Source organism: Trachemys scripta, chromosome 13 (genome assembly GCF_013100865.1).
Source record: "Trachemys scripta elegans isolate TJP31775 chromosome 13, CAS_Tse_1.0, whole genome shotgun sequence".
Lineage (NCBI taxonomy): Eukaryota > Metazoa > Chordata > Testudines > Emydidae > Trachemys > Trachemys scripta.
In genome coordinates, this window is record NC_048310.1 from 787876 (window position 1) to 801639 (window position 13764).

At 61.1% G+C, this 13764-nt stretch overlaps 1 protein-coding gene across 6 annotated transcripts in view; it reads right to left on the reverse strand.

Moving 5' to 3' along the window:
• TLN1 (talin 1) overlaps positions 1 to 13764 on the reverse strand; it is a 128992-nt gene that overhangs the window by 47836 nt on the left and 67392 nt on the right. For 4 of the 6 annotated variants that reach the window (XM_034788117.1, XM_034788118.1, XM_034788116.1 and 1 more), the window contains 13 exons: positions 13488 to 13615; positions 13005 to 13065; positions 12382 to 12486; positions 11958 to 12113; positions 11416 to 11517; positions 10559 to 10635; positions 4732 to 4912; positions 3619 to 3732; positions 2935 to 3043; positions 2229 to 2437; positions 2022 to 2120; positions 1729 to 1779; positions 181 to 348 (listed from right to left, as the gene is read on the reverse strand). In XM_034788117.1, coding sequence (XP_034644008.1) covers positions 181 to 348; positions 1729 to 1779; positions 2022 to 2120; positions 2229 to 2437; positions 2935 to 3043; positions 3619 to 3732; positions 4732 to 4912; positions 10559 to 10635; positions 11416 to 11517; positions 11958 to 12113; positions 12382 to 12486; positions 13005 to 13065; positions 13488 to 13615 — 1560 coding nt within the window. The remainder of the gene's footprint in view (positions 1 to 180; positions 349 to 1728; positions 1780 to 2021; positions 2121 to 2228; positions 2438 to 2934; positions 3044 to 3618; positions 3733 to 4731; positions 4913 to 10558; positions 10636 to 11415; positions 11518 to 11957; positions 12114 to 12381; positions 12487 to 13004; positions 13066 to 13487; positions 13616 to 13764) is intronic. The other 2 variants (XM_034788119.1, XM_034788120.1) reach the window with 1 other exon arrangement.

Genomic DNA, 13764 nt, shown 5'->3' on the forward strand with positions numbered 1-13764 from the left:
GGGAGCAGCTCCCCTGGGCTGCCCCAGCTGGGCATTCTGAGCAGCCCTGCAGAGCATGGAGCTGTCGCCTTTCGCCCTGTGCCGGCTCTGCAGCGCTGAACGGAGGGTGCTGGGCGCAGAGCAGGGGTGGTGTGTGGGCAGGGGAGGGATCAGCCACCTGGCTCCTGAGCCGGCTCTTACCTTGGTGCAGGCCACCAGCTGGGAGGTGGAGAGGGCGCACTGCGTGGCAGCCGCGATCACCTGGGTTTGCAGCGCCGAGTCCTCTGTCTTCTGGGCCACATTCTTGGCTTTCAGGACCAGCGCAGCGGCTGCGCTGGCCACTGCCTTAGCCAGCTGCATGAGCATGTCCTGGGGGGAGGCAAAGGGTCAGTGCAGGCCCCGGCGCACGGAGCTGCAGGCCAGCTGGCAGGCCCACCCAGAACCTCGTGAAATATTCAACAGGGAAACAGGAGCTCGTAGGACCGTCTCATGTAACCAGCCCCGGGGAGGGCTCAGAGCCAGCAACACCTGCGGGCAACAACGGGCACTGCCCGCTGCGGGCCACAGCCAGTACTGAGACCGCACACGCCACAGGCTCTGAGCAAGTGTCGCCACATGACCGGCACCACCAGCCACACTGCAGGCAGCCTGCCCCTCAGCAGAACCACGGCTCTGACAGCACACAACAGACAACCACCGACACAACACGCTGCAATTGACAAGCCACATTCCCCCAGAGCGCTCCGCACGCGGCACATGGCAGCCGGCAGGCACGGGCCACGAGGCCCTGTCCTTGTACACATGGCCAGCCCTACCACACCGCACACTGCCCTGGCAGTCCATCTCCCTCACCAAGAGCCCCTGCTACAGATGCTCCGGCCCCGGCCGGCCTTCCCTCCCTTGCTCCTCAATCTGCTGCAATCAGAGGCCGCTTTCCCCCGACCCATCACCAGTTCCAGCCACAATCACAAGCCAGGAGAAGATATGCACCAAGCTCATTAGTTCCCAGTCCCAATCACACCCAGATTAACCGTCTGCAGACCCCGAAAGGAGAGTGCGGGAGGCAGGAAGTGGATACACTCGGGTCTGGCTGCTGAGAGGCAGAGCCTGGCAGACGGAGGTCAGGGTGGGGGCTCGGGCTCTGCTCCCCTTGGTGTCTGTCTGAACAGCTACATGCCAGTCACTGCGCCTGACCCAACCCCTCGGCCTGCAGCACAGATGAGAGCCTCAGGGCCTAGAAGGGAAGTCCTAAGAGCGGCTCAGACGGGCCGGTCCCATCACTCTCAGCCCCTTACTCCCTACTGGCTGCCTCTCTCTAGCGCGTCCCTTCATGGACTCCTGCAGCCCTCTCCTTCCTCTCAGCTCCTCCCCTTGCCTCAGCTCCATCTCCCCTCTGCTCTGAGCCAGTCCCACTGGCTGGGCGCCCCCAAGAGCACTACACATCTGTGCGGCCCCCATGCCGGCGTGAGCCCGGGCAGGAGGACTCTGGCTGGCTCAGGAACAGCCAGTGCTGGGGGAAGTGGGGAGGGTCCACTGGAGCAGAGGGGACTGGGGGGGGGACAGTGATAGGGATTTGGGGGCGCAGGGCAGAGCTGTGAGTGGTCACTGGAGCAGAGTGACCTGAGTGCATGAACTTCCGAGATTCAGGTACAGGAAAAGCAGATTTTGACAAGTTCCCTTCCCAAAAGAACCCAGCTGATTGTGTTCCCGAGAGGAGGGCTGGGAGCCCCTGGACTCCCCCCTCTTTACCGTCTTTGGCTCTGAGGTGGGCAGGGTCCGAGCGTGGCGGCTCTCTGGGATCTGCACGGGAATCCACAAGAGAAGAAGCGTTACTCTGTGGAGGCTCTGGCTGGGGGCAGGAGTGGCCCTGCCCCCTGTGTCTGGCACAGCAGTTGTCCACAGGGCCCGGGCTGGGGCAGCCCACACCGCCTGCCCCAGCCTCCATGCTGGGAGAAGGGACCCGCAGGACAATCCTGGGAAAAGGACCTGCTCCCATTAGTGTCCATCCACCCCGTCCCTCCCCTGACCAGGGCTGTGCTCACCTGGAACCGAGGATCCGTGTCGCTCTCTCCAATCTGCTGCAGCAGCTCCCCGCTTGTCTGGCCCACGGAGCCGGCCGCCTGCAGCAGGTTCTGTCGCGGCTGCAGGGAACCAGGGCAAACACATGATCAGGCCTCGGAGCCCCTCCCCGCTGCTCCCCTGGCCCGTCGCCCCCTCTGTCCCTCTTTCCTCCCCTGCCCCACGCTCACCTCGACACTGGCTGGCTGTGCCGTTTTCAGCAGGTCTGAGACAGCGCTCGCCAGGTTCTTGGCAGCCTGCAGGAGCTGTCGCCCATTCCCCCCTTCATCCTCCATGAGCGCGGCCAGCAGCTTCACGCCCTTGGACATCTCGGTCAGGTTGGAGGAGATGGTGGTGACGGCGCAGCCCACGGCCGTGTAATCCGTGTCGGCCGGGTCCCCTGCGCAGGGAGGAGACAGGAGTAGTGGGAGCAGCAAGGGCAGCAAGTAGCCCCCAAAGCCCAAGGAGACGGAAGTGCCAAGCCTGCCCCAGCCCAGTGACTGCCTGGCCCGACTCCCCTGCCCGTCCTGGAGCCCAGGGGGCACAGCCCAGGCCTGGGGGTGCGCTGGGCTGGGAGGCCGGTGCCATGGTGGGAACTGTGTGATACACTCGCATTCAAAGGGAGAGCAGCAACGCAGAGTGGGGGCGAGGCAGGGGGAGCCCAGCTCGTCGGGACCAAGAGGGGCATGGGGCAGAGAGCACTGGCAGCAGGGCAGGGGCAGGGGGCTAGGATTTCTGCTGCGTGGGGGCAGTGTCCGGGGTCCAGCCAGCACTGGGCCTTGCTGGGGGAAGGGGCAACAGTCTCTACCCCAGGGTCCAATCTTGGGTCACACCAGTCGCAGAGGTCCCAGCACTAGGTGGGGCAGGGCGCCCCTGCAGCCCAGCCCCAGGACACACCTGCAGTCAGGTTCACCACGGAGGCAGTGCCGGCAGTGATGGCGTCCACCTGCGAATGGATCTCGTGCTTCGACTCGTCCATCTTGTTCTTGCGCCAGGCTTTGGAAGCCTGAAAGAGCGAGAGCAGAGTCAGCCCCAGGACCCCTCAGCCCCATCTGTGGGGGGGAGGGGGCAGCTGTGAGCCCGGGGGGGCGGGGAGAAGACCCGCTCCCGGGGCAGCTGGTGCCGCCTCAGCCCCTCCCTAAGCTCAAAAGAGAACCAGCCCAGTTCATGCAGGACAGGTCCATCAATGGCTATTAGCCAGGATGGGCAGGGATGGTGTCTCTAGCCTCTGTTTGCCAGAAGCTGGGAATGGGCGACAGGGGATGGATCACTTGATGATTCCCTGTTCTGTTCGTTCCCTCTGGGGCACCTGGCATTGGCCACTGTCGGCAGACAGGATACTGGGCTGGATGGACCATTGGTCTGACCCAGTCTGGCCGTTCTGATGTTTGGGGTCTGGGGCCCCTAGACCTGCCCCTCATGGGACAGAACTCCTCAGGGCGGGAGTCACTCCCAGAGACCTGGCCCCCTCATCCCTGGGGGACAGAACCTCCCAGAACAAGGTCCTCCCCAACAACTCCATCCCCTCCCCCCCCTGCCTCCCGCCAGGCTGGGGAAGGGAGGGGGCATTCGAACACTCACGGCATCCTGCCCAAGGGGCGGCAGCGTCTCGAAGTCGTCCAGGGTGGCCTGCGCCGCGTGCACGGCCTGCATGCTGGAGTTGATGGTGCCAGTCAGGGCCTGCTGGGCTGAGGTCTGCAACACACGAGGGGGAACAGGGCTAAGGGCCCTGCAGGGGCTGAGTGCCCGGTCTGGTCCCTGCCCCGCCCAGCACTAGGTGGGGGCTATGCTGACCCATGCAGAGGGGCAGGAAAGTGGTTGCCGATGCTGAGGCTTTGGGCAGGTGTTTCTGCAGAGAGGACACAGCCAGAACTGCATCCAATGCACGGCATGACAGCCACTCCACAGCGATGGGGAGGGAACACAGCCTGCCCAGAGCCCCCCAGCTGGGCTGACCAATGCAAGGTGCCTACAGGTTGCCCTGGGGTCCAACTGGGAGCCCAATGAGGCCTTCCCAGACAAGGCCAGCACCTCTCGCCAAGCCCTGGGCAAAGCTCAGAGCCAGGGCCCCTAACTGGACAGACCTAACAAGGAAAGATCTGGAGCTATGTTTGACACCTGCCCGGAGGGCAACGTCTGGGAGCACAGGCAGCTCAGGGCAAGCCACATCTTGGGCCAAAGGAGATGCACGAGGCCGGTGTTGGCAAGTCTGTCCCCTGCCTCACCCACCCCGCCCTCCATGAGCACAACACCAGCTGAGCAAGGCCCCGGCTGGGGGGAATGGGGGGGGAGGAAAATGCTGCCCCACCCGGAGCACAAGTGGGGTGAGGCTGGAAAAGTCCCTTGCCGCACATACCGCTGCAGGGGCCGCCGGCCTGGGCAGGGCCAGACGCCACAGGTGCCAACAAGCGGCTGGCAACGCTGAGCTGGAAGTGGTGCACAGCTGCCGGGAGCTCAGGCTGAAAGGAGGACCCAAGTCACCATGGACAGGGGGATCCAAGAGTGGCTCGGAGGGAATGGGGCAGCGCAGAGAGAGATGGGAAAGTAGTCTGTGAGAACGCACAAGGGCAGCGTGCCAATTAACTCAGTGTGACGGACACCCAGCCCAGGGGAGAACGGCCCATCCCCACACGTTCCCCACGACTCAGCCAAAGGCGGGCAGAGCCGGCTGTCTGCGGCAGAAGCAGCTCTTACCAGGGGGGGCATGTGCCCTCGGTGCATCTGGCCACTGGTGATCTGCTGTTGCGCCTGTGGCATTGTGCCAACCTGGAAGTTCTCTGGCCCGCCGGCCCCTGAGCGCATGATGGCTGGCAGGGCTACTGAGCCGTGCTCCACCTTGCCCACGCGGTTAAACTGCTGCTGCAGAACAGTCGACCTGCAAGAGAATCAGCACCACCGGCTACAGCTCAGCTCTCAGGGGTTCAAGGATTCCAAGGCCCAAAAGGGCCACGGCACTCAGCAGGACTCACCCTCGAGCTAGAGCAGGTCTTTCAGAAAAACATCCCATCGCTTTCAGTATTGTCAGGGATGGAGAGCCCAGCGCGACCCTCTGTAGATGGCTCCAATAGCTAATGACCTTCCATCAAACTTTACCCCTTCGTTTTACTCTGAATGCATCTGGCTTCAACTCCCAGCCACTGGATTGAGTTACACCTTCCTCTGCTAGACTGAAGAGCCACTGTTACAAAAGCGGTTACCTACCTTTCCGTAACTGGTGTTCTTTGAGATGTGTTGCTCATGCCCACTGCATTTTAGGTGTGTGCGGACGTCGGACATTTCTACCTTAGCGGTATCCGTAGGGCTGGCTGAGGTGCCCACCGGAGTGCCGTGCCCATGTGTTGGTATATCAGGCGCCGCCGGCTCTGTGCCCTCTCAGTTCCTTCTTACCGGCGACTCCAACAGAGGGGCAGGAGGGCGGGTCATGGAATGGACATGAGCAACACATCTCGGAGAACAACAGTTACGAAAGGTCGGTAACCGTTTTTCCTTCGCGTACGTGCTCATGTCGATTCCATTCTAGGTGACTCAAGAAGTATCCTCGGAGGTGGGCTTGGAGCTCACAGCTAGCGGCTTGCCACACTGCTCTACTGAAGCCAGCATCGTCCCGGGCCTGCTGGGTAAGCGCGCAATGGGACGTGAATGTGTGGATGGACGACCAGGTGGCCACCCTACAGATGTCCTGGATTGGCACTTGGGCTAGGAAAGCTGCCCACGAGGCCTGTACCCTGGTTAAATGGGTGGTTACAATCGCTAGACGGGGTACCTTCGCCTGATCGTAGCAGCAGCAAATTCAAGCAGTAATCCAAGAAAAAATTCTTTGAGCAGACACTGGACAACCTTTCATCAATGCACTGCAGCGTGTAACCTGACGATATTATGTCGAGTACCCAACAGTCGCAACCAGGCCGCCCAGAAAGGGCGCAGACAGTTGAGGAAAGAGTGGGAGGGTGGCTCCTGGGATGTGACTGGGGCGCTGTCCTCGAGCGCATCCTCAAAATGCCTGTTCCTGGCTTCCTAGGCCTCTGGAAGGGCCAGGCTGGGAAGATGAACGGGAAGATGACAGGTGTTGCCGCTTAGACCCCTTGTCTCTGGCTTTTCTCCTGTAGGTGCTCAGCCGTGGAGTCCCCCAAGACCTAGACTGCAGGAGTGGAGGAGGCGGAGGACAGAACGGCTTCCTGGCCTGGGGAGGAGTGTGCAGGCCCAAGGAGCGGAGGGTGGCCCAGGAGTCTTTAAGGCCATGGAGCAGTCTGTCCATGAGCTCGAAGAAGAGCCCAGCCCCCTCAAATGGGAGGTCCTGAATGGTGACCTGCATCTCCCGGGATAACCCGGAGGACTGTAACCTGGAGCCGCGCCTCATCACTACCGCAGAAGCGCCAACCCTGGCCACCGAGTCTGTCGCGTCCCAGGCCATCTGGAGGGCACCTCTCACTACTGTTTTGCCCTCGTCCACCAAGGCGGCGAACTCCTGGGCTCGGTCCTGTGGGAGGCCTCCTTGAACTTGCTGATGGAGTCCCACGGATTAAAATTGTACCTGCCTAACAGGGCCAGGAGTTAGACACCCAAAATTGGAGATTGGCCATTGAATAAATTTTCCTGCCAAACAAGTCCAGTCTCTTGGAGTCTTTGTTTTTCCGGTGTGCCACTCACTTGGCCCTGCCTGTCCCTCTCATTGACAGCGGACACAATCAACGACCCTGCTGGAGGAGGCGTGTAGAGATATTCGAATCCCTTTGCAGGGGCGTGGTACGTAGAATGGAAGAGGGGGTCAGCCACGACGACTTTGCACTCTGAAGGACCCCTGGGTGGACGGGCAGCGCGATCCAGGCCAGGTTGGTGGAGGGTATAACATTAAAAGAGGTTGTCCAACTCCTCCACTAGCTCCTCAATTTCCAGGTTCAGATTGGCAGCCACCCTTTTAAGGAGGGCCTGGTGCTCCTGGAACTCGTCGGGGTGGCTGCCCGTTTGGGAAGGGCCCGTCGCCGCTTTGTCCAGAGACGACGACAACGACTACACCGCAAGGGGAGGGGCAGGTTACCCGTAGGTGTTGGAGCCTGCTGTGCTGTCCCCGCGTCGGATTCGGCACCATGCTCCAACTGTGGTGCTGTGGCGGTTTGTCCGAGGTGGCCAGGGAGGAACGGTGGGAGAACGCCCCACAGATTCCAGTACAGCCACGGAGCGGGCCACTGCCCCTGCTGCCACGCTGCCGCCATGGATGCTGTGCCAGTCTCGTGGGTCGGTGCTGATTCACCCTTCCTCAGCAAGGGACTGAACTCCTGCTCCGACTCAGACCACTGCTCCTCCGGTGCCCAGGGCAGAGCCGTGGAGGCCTGAGTCTGCCAACTGATCCTCGTCGGTGACCGGTGAGAAGAGGGCAAGGATCCGTGCCTGCTCGACAAGCGGTACCGGGGAGGCAGAGACCAGTGCCATGAACTGGAGCAATCCTGCCCCGGTGGGGACCGACGGCTGGGAGAACGTCTAGGTGATGTTGACCTGCGCCATGGCGATCTCTGGCAGGAAGCTTGCCGTTACCGAGGGTATAGGGACCAGTGCCTCGACGCCGATGTCCCAAGCCTGGTAGGGGGAGAGTATGGGGTCAGGGACCTGGGTCTTATGACTGGAGACCGAGGTCATGGTGCCGGGGCTCTAGGTGGGGCGATGGGGATCTACACCTGCAGTGGGTTCTGAGAATACTCCACTGCCCTATAGGGTAGTCCCAGGACTGGTTTGTCCTTGGATGTTGGGGTCTTAGCCGAGTCCAGCGCCTGGTGCAACGTCTGCGGTGCCGGCCCGTCTGTTTCTTCTTTAGCCTATGGGCACTTCGGGCAGCAAAGGCTCTAAGAGACGCTGGGGTCCCCTGCCACTCCCGGGAGTCAGAGGTGGATCCCTGGCTGGGCTCGGGGGTCGGACAGCAGCTATACCCCCATGAAGCTCAAGGGCGGGCATGTGGCCTGACATCGGCCCTTTGCCTGAAGCCCCCTTCCCCTCTGGTGCTGGGGAGCTCTTCTTCTTTTGCTGCTTCTTAGGCACGGGCGAGAGGAAACAGTGCCGGGCGGAGCGCTCCACACCGATGCCAAAGGTAGGAGTGGAGTCCGAGCGGGAGGGCTCCGATGCAGGACGAAGCACAGCCTCCACAAGGAGGGCCCTCAAGCAGATATCCCGCTCCTTCTGGGTTCTAGGATGAAAGTTCTTACAGATCCTGCACTTGTCCTCTCTATGGGACGCCCCCAAACAGCTGTTGTGGGGGGTCACTGATCGGCATCGGCCTACTGCATGAGAAGCACGCTTCGAAGTGGGGGCAAGAGGCGGCGGATGCCCCACTCCGGTGCAAAGTTCCAGCCATGACTAACTACCAAACTAACCTGGCACTTAACTTAATGGCTAACTAAATACCTACAAACCATACACAAAGAAGATAGACAATGGGTTGTAAAGAGCCATTAACAACCAACCATGGGTAAGAAGGAATGAGAGGGCGGAGGGCCTGCAGCGCCTGATATACCAGCGAACGAGCGAGCGCGGCACTCAAGGGGGTGCCACAGCTGATCCGACGGATACCGCTAAGGCAAAAATCTCTGACAACGCTGCACGTGGGTGCGCACCCAGAATGCAATCGACATGAGCAAGCACCCAAAGAATGTTCCCCACACAGGTACTTACAGCCTGGGATCAAGTCACCCCTTAACCTTCTCTTTAAGCTAAGCAGACTGAGCTCTGAGTCGATCGCTATAGGGCAGGTTTTCTAATCCTTACATCATTTCTGTGGCTCTTCTGTAAACACTCTCCAGGTTATCAACATCTGCCTTGGATTGCGGACACCAGAACGGAACACAGCATTCCAGCACAGTCGCGCTAGTGCCAAATACCGAGGTAAAATAACCGCACTGCTCCCAGGGGAGATTTCCCTGGCTATGCAGCCCAGGGTTGCATTAGCTCTTTTGGCCCCAGTGTCACACTGGAAGATCCTGTTCAGCTAATTATCCACCAAGACCCCCGAGTCCCTGCTTCCCAGGACACAGTCCCCTATCTTAGGAGTGTGACCTACAGTCTTTGTTCCTAGATGTAGATATGACAAAGTGGGAATATTCTGTGACATTTTTATGAGTCCTGTTTGTGCCTCAGCTTCCCATGTGCTGCACTGTTCCCCCGCGGGTGGAAAAGGGCTGTTTGCTCTCAGAACAGGCTGAGGACTCGTGTGGTTGTTGCCGAGCTGTCTGGGCCCGGTCCCCACATCAATGCAGCATCTGAGAAGACAATGGCAAATCCAATCGCTCAGACATGGACACTGAGCAACCAAAGCCCGAGGGGGATCAGGATTTCCCACCTCTCAGCAGGGAGGCTGAGCACCATTCCCCAGCTGGAGAACAAGGGACTGGGGAGGAATGAGATGAGGGATCAGAGCTGGCAGGAGCCGGGACTCTCACCTGGAGTCTGACAAAGGAGATCAAAAGAAATGGGTTCCCTACAGCCTGGCTGGGCTCTGGGCTGACCAGACTGGACGATGCTCTAACCGTCAGTTCTCTGGGCTACCCTAAGGGCTCCCTGTGCTGTGTCCAGGTGACTGACAGACCCGACTGTTCTGGGAACGCTGTGCGAGGGTCACTGCAGATGCTGGGCAAGGTGCATTAATCCCTGAGGAGTGGACAAGTCTCCATCAGGGTCCGTCTCAGTGGGACTCACTGAGCAGAGCTCACGGGGTGGAGCAGGGGCTTCAGGCCCAGAGGCCCAGTCTCAGGAGGTGGTGAAACCGCATGGCTGACCCTGGAGGAAGAGTGAGACCCTCAGGGGTCTGGCCCGTTGACGGGTTCCTCCTAGAGACTGTTCCAAAGCCGGGGCCGTAGCACTGACCCCGTGGGGCCGTGACAGTACACATGTACATTTAGCTGTATTAAAACCCATGCTGTTTGCTTGTGCTCAGTTACCAAGTGATCTGGATCGCTCCATATGAGTGACCTCTCCTCTAGGTTATTTACTGCTCCCCCCATTTTGTGACATCTGCAAACTTTATCAGGGATGATTTTATGTTTTGTTGCAGGTCATTGGTAAAAATGTGAACTAGCATAAGGCAAACCCCTGGTCCCTGTGAGACCCACTAGAAACACACCTGCTCAATGAAGATTCTGTATTTTGAGATCTACCAGCCAGTTTTTCGTCCATTGAATGTTAGCCATGTTAACTTTGTATTGCTCTCGTTTCTTTTAAATCAAAATGTGTTGCAGCACCAAGACAAACGCCCTATGGGAGTCTAAGGGCATCTCATCGACACAGTCACCTTTGCCACGCAGGCTTTTAATCTCATTGAAACAAGATGTCAAATTAGTCAGACAGGAGCTATGACCCTCCTTTAACTCTTTGGTACTCGAGTCCTGTACCAGCCACTCTATTACCTCCCATGCAGTCCCCCGCTCACACTCACTGTCGAACAGCCGACACATCTGTCGGTTTAGTGCTCTAACCCCCAGCCCACCGAGGGACTGAGCTCCCCTTCCCTGGAACCCTCCCCGCCGGTTGCCCAGAGCCATACTTCTTTGGGGACACAGAGTCTTCCAGCATGGTGGACTCTTCATCCCCCTCCAGCCCAAAGTGGTCTTTGCTCTTTTTCTGTGGGTCAGAGAGAGAGAGAGAGAGAGAGAGACACCATTAGTCAGCGTCCACCCCAAGGGAGTCCCCCAGAGGAGGGTACGGGGACACGGCCTTGGGACAGGCCCAGCATGGCTTCCTGTGCCCCCAGGGCTACTCCAGGAGCAGAGCCCTGCCGGGGGCTGGTTGAGGAGGGGCCAGGAAGATACTGGGATCACCCCTGTGACTGCAGGGGGGAGGGTAGGTGCAGGGGAAGCTGCTGCCCTCCCTGCTTGATCCCATGCAGCAGGCAGGCAGGCAGGCAGGCAGGCGGGCGGGCGCGGGAGGAGGAGGGGAGAAGAGACAGCCACAGCTCTGCTATTCCTGACTCCTGAGCTCTAAACCGGGCACCTCCATGCTACCCCCTGGCTGGGCCGGCCTCATCCCCCACCTACCTGCCCTCTTTGCTCCCTGCAGCAATGCGACTCCTTCCAGCCCGTTGGCAGAAACGCGGCAGAACGGGAGCCATTCCCTGGTAGTTCAGCACAGCCTGTACAGCTGCCCCCCCCATGGCAGCACTGCCCCCTGCTGGCCACGCTCTGCCCCGCGCGACCCCTCCCCTGCACAGCCCCACCCCCCGCGTGACCCCCTCTCCCTGCACAACCTCACCCTCTGTGCACCCCTCCCCTGCACAGCCCCACCCCCCGCGCACCCCTCCCCTGCACAGCCCCACCCCCCGCGCGACCCACTCTCCCTGCACAGCCCCACCCCCCGCGCGACCCCCTCTCCCTGCACAGCCCCACCCCCCGCGCGACCCCTCACCTTTTTCAGGATGATGTCAATGTAGCCAGCGATAAGCTGGGCGATCTGCTCCCCCTCCGTCGTCTGCACTGAGTAGTACCCGTCCTGGTAATCCCCGAAATCCTACAGCGACAGGACCCTGGGCAGCACCGGAGCCGGCACCTGCTGCCCTGCACAGCTTGCACCTTAGCTCCATGCCCAAGGTACTGCTCTGCCCCCAGGGAACGCGTGTGCCTCGCGGGGAGGGGACCCAGAAGGCAAGGAGAGGTGTGGGAGGCACGGCTTGGCCAGAGGTGTTGGGGAGGGGCAAGAGTCCAGGTCTTCCCCAGGGGAAGCTCTTGGCAGACGCTCCCTAGCACAGGAGGCTGGTGTGGGCAGGCTGGAGGCAGTGATGGAGCAGGAGAGTCAGTGGGGAAGGGTGCTGGGGGCAGGCCCTTACCAGGGTAAATCCCTTGGGAGAGACACCCCAGCCCCAGAGGGTTGTGTGGTCTGGAGGGGCAGGCTGGAGGCAGTGGGGGGGGGGAGGGGGACAGGCTGGAGGGTGCTGGGGGACAGGCCCTTACCAGGGTGAAGCTCTTGGGCGAGGCAGCCCAGCGTTTGATGTTGGTGAGGTTCCACTCCTGAATCACCTCCTTGGTTTTCTCGTCCACACGCATCACACACTCTTTGGTGATCCCCAGCAGCCGCGGCACCAGCTTGTTCTTTCCCTTCATCTTCTCCTAGCACCAGGACAGGGAAGGGTTACAGCTGCCCCAAAGCCAAGCCACCGGCAGGGCAATGTCCCATCAGCAAGGGGATAGCCCCATGGGCCCCACCCTGCTGGATGATGCCCAGTGATGAAGGAAAGGAGAGAAGACTTGAGCAGAGGGGAGGGGAGGGGAGCCCTGAAGGCGGGAGGGGAGGGATGATGGGGGGTTGCCCGGACACCGATAGCTGGAGGGGTGGCAGGGACAGGAGGCCGGGGCGCGTGGGGAGCCGCTGGCTCACCTTGACCAGGAAGAAGGAGACTCCGTAGGTTTTCAGGGAGCGGGCGAGTTTCACGTAGCGAACTTTGGCCTCAATCTCACTCATGTTGCTGCAGTTCTTGTGAGCCTGAGAGAGCAGAGCCCATCACCCCAACGCCATGGCTCCTTCCAGGGTGCCCCCTGCCTGTCGTCCCCTCTCCTCCCCCCACTCCTGGCCACCCCATCACGGCCCTCCCAGCAACCGGGGCCCCACCCGGCCCTGCCAAACACCACCCTTGTCCAACCCTGCCTTCCGTCAGCCCTCCATGAACCTCCCGACAGCTCGCCAGCCTGAACCACTACCCAGCCTCTCCTGCGGTGTATCCCCCGCCCCCTCCCGGTGGGCGTACCCCCGCCCCTCCTCCCATTACGGGCTCTCCCAGGAACTACCAGGCCTTCCTCCTAGCCACAGCCGCACATCACATGACCGAAGCTCCACATGCCCCATCTGAGTGGCCCCCCCAGGCTGCTGGCTCCTCTCCTGGGCCTGGGCCCTGCAGCCTTGGGAGAGGTGAGGGCGTGGCTGTGCACAGGCCAGGTGAACAGATCCCAGGCCAGGCCCAGGCAGCGGCCTGCCCCAGCTCTACCCCTGCCCTGCACACTCACCATGAAGATCTTGCGCTCGCCTTTCTGCTTGATGTACTCCTTGGGCAGGAAGTCCTTCAGGCTGCAGGGAGAGCAGAACCAGCTGTTACCAGCAGAGCCTGGCGCAGGCCCGCCGACCCCCAGCACGGGCCTGGGACAAGCCCCAGTGCCAAGTCCTGACATCAGCCCCCGCAGGAGCCCCAGGCAGGGCATGAGCAGGGAGTGAGTCCTTGGGGCATGGCGGACATGGGAGAGGCTGGAGAGAGGAACCAGGGTCCTGCAGCTCAGGGCTCTGTCAGGACCCTCATCCCCGAAGCAGACCCCTGCACACTGCAAAGGTACCCTGAGCCTGAACGGCTGCAGCCCCAGTACCCGAGAGAGGGCTCCCTGGAACGGGGCGTGGCAGGGAGCAGGCCGGGGGCTCCGCCCTCACAGTAGCACTGAGCCGAGTGCTGCATTGGGGGACGGGGGCGATGCCTCTGTGGGGCTCCTTGGGACACTCACTCCAGAAAGCCCGGCTTGTGCTTCTGCTCATTGTGGGGTCCAAACTGGATCTGACACTGGAACCCAGCAAACTCGCAGGCCTTGTCGAAGGAGACAGGGTGGGAGCCATTCAGGATGTCGTCACGAGCCTGCGGGAGAGAAGGGTGAGTCTGGGGCACTGGGCCAGGGGAGGGGGAGCCACACACTGGCTGGGGGGTGGGGAGGAAGGAGAGGAGATGGGGGTCACAGGCTGGCTGGTGAGGAAGGAGAGGGGATGGGGGTCGCACACTGGCAGGGG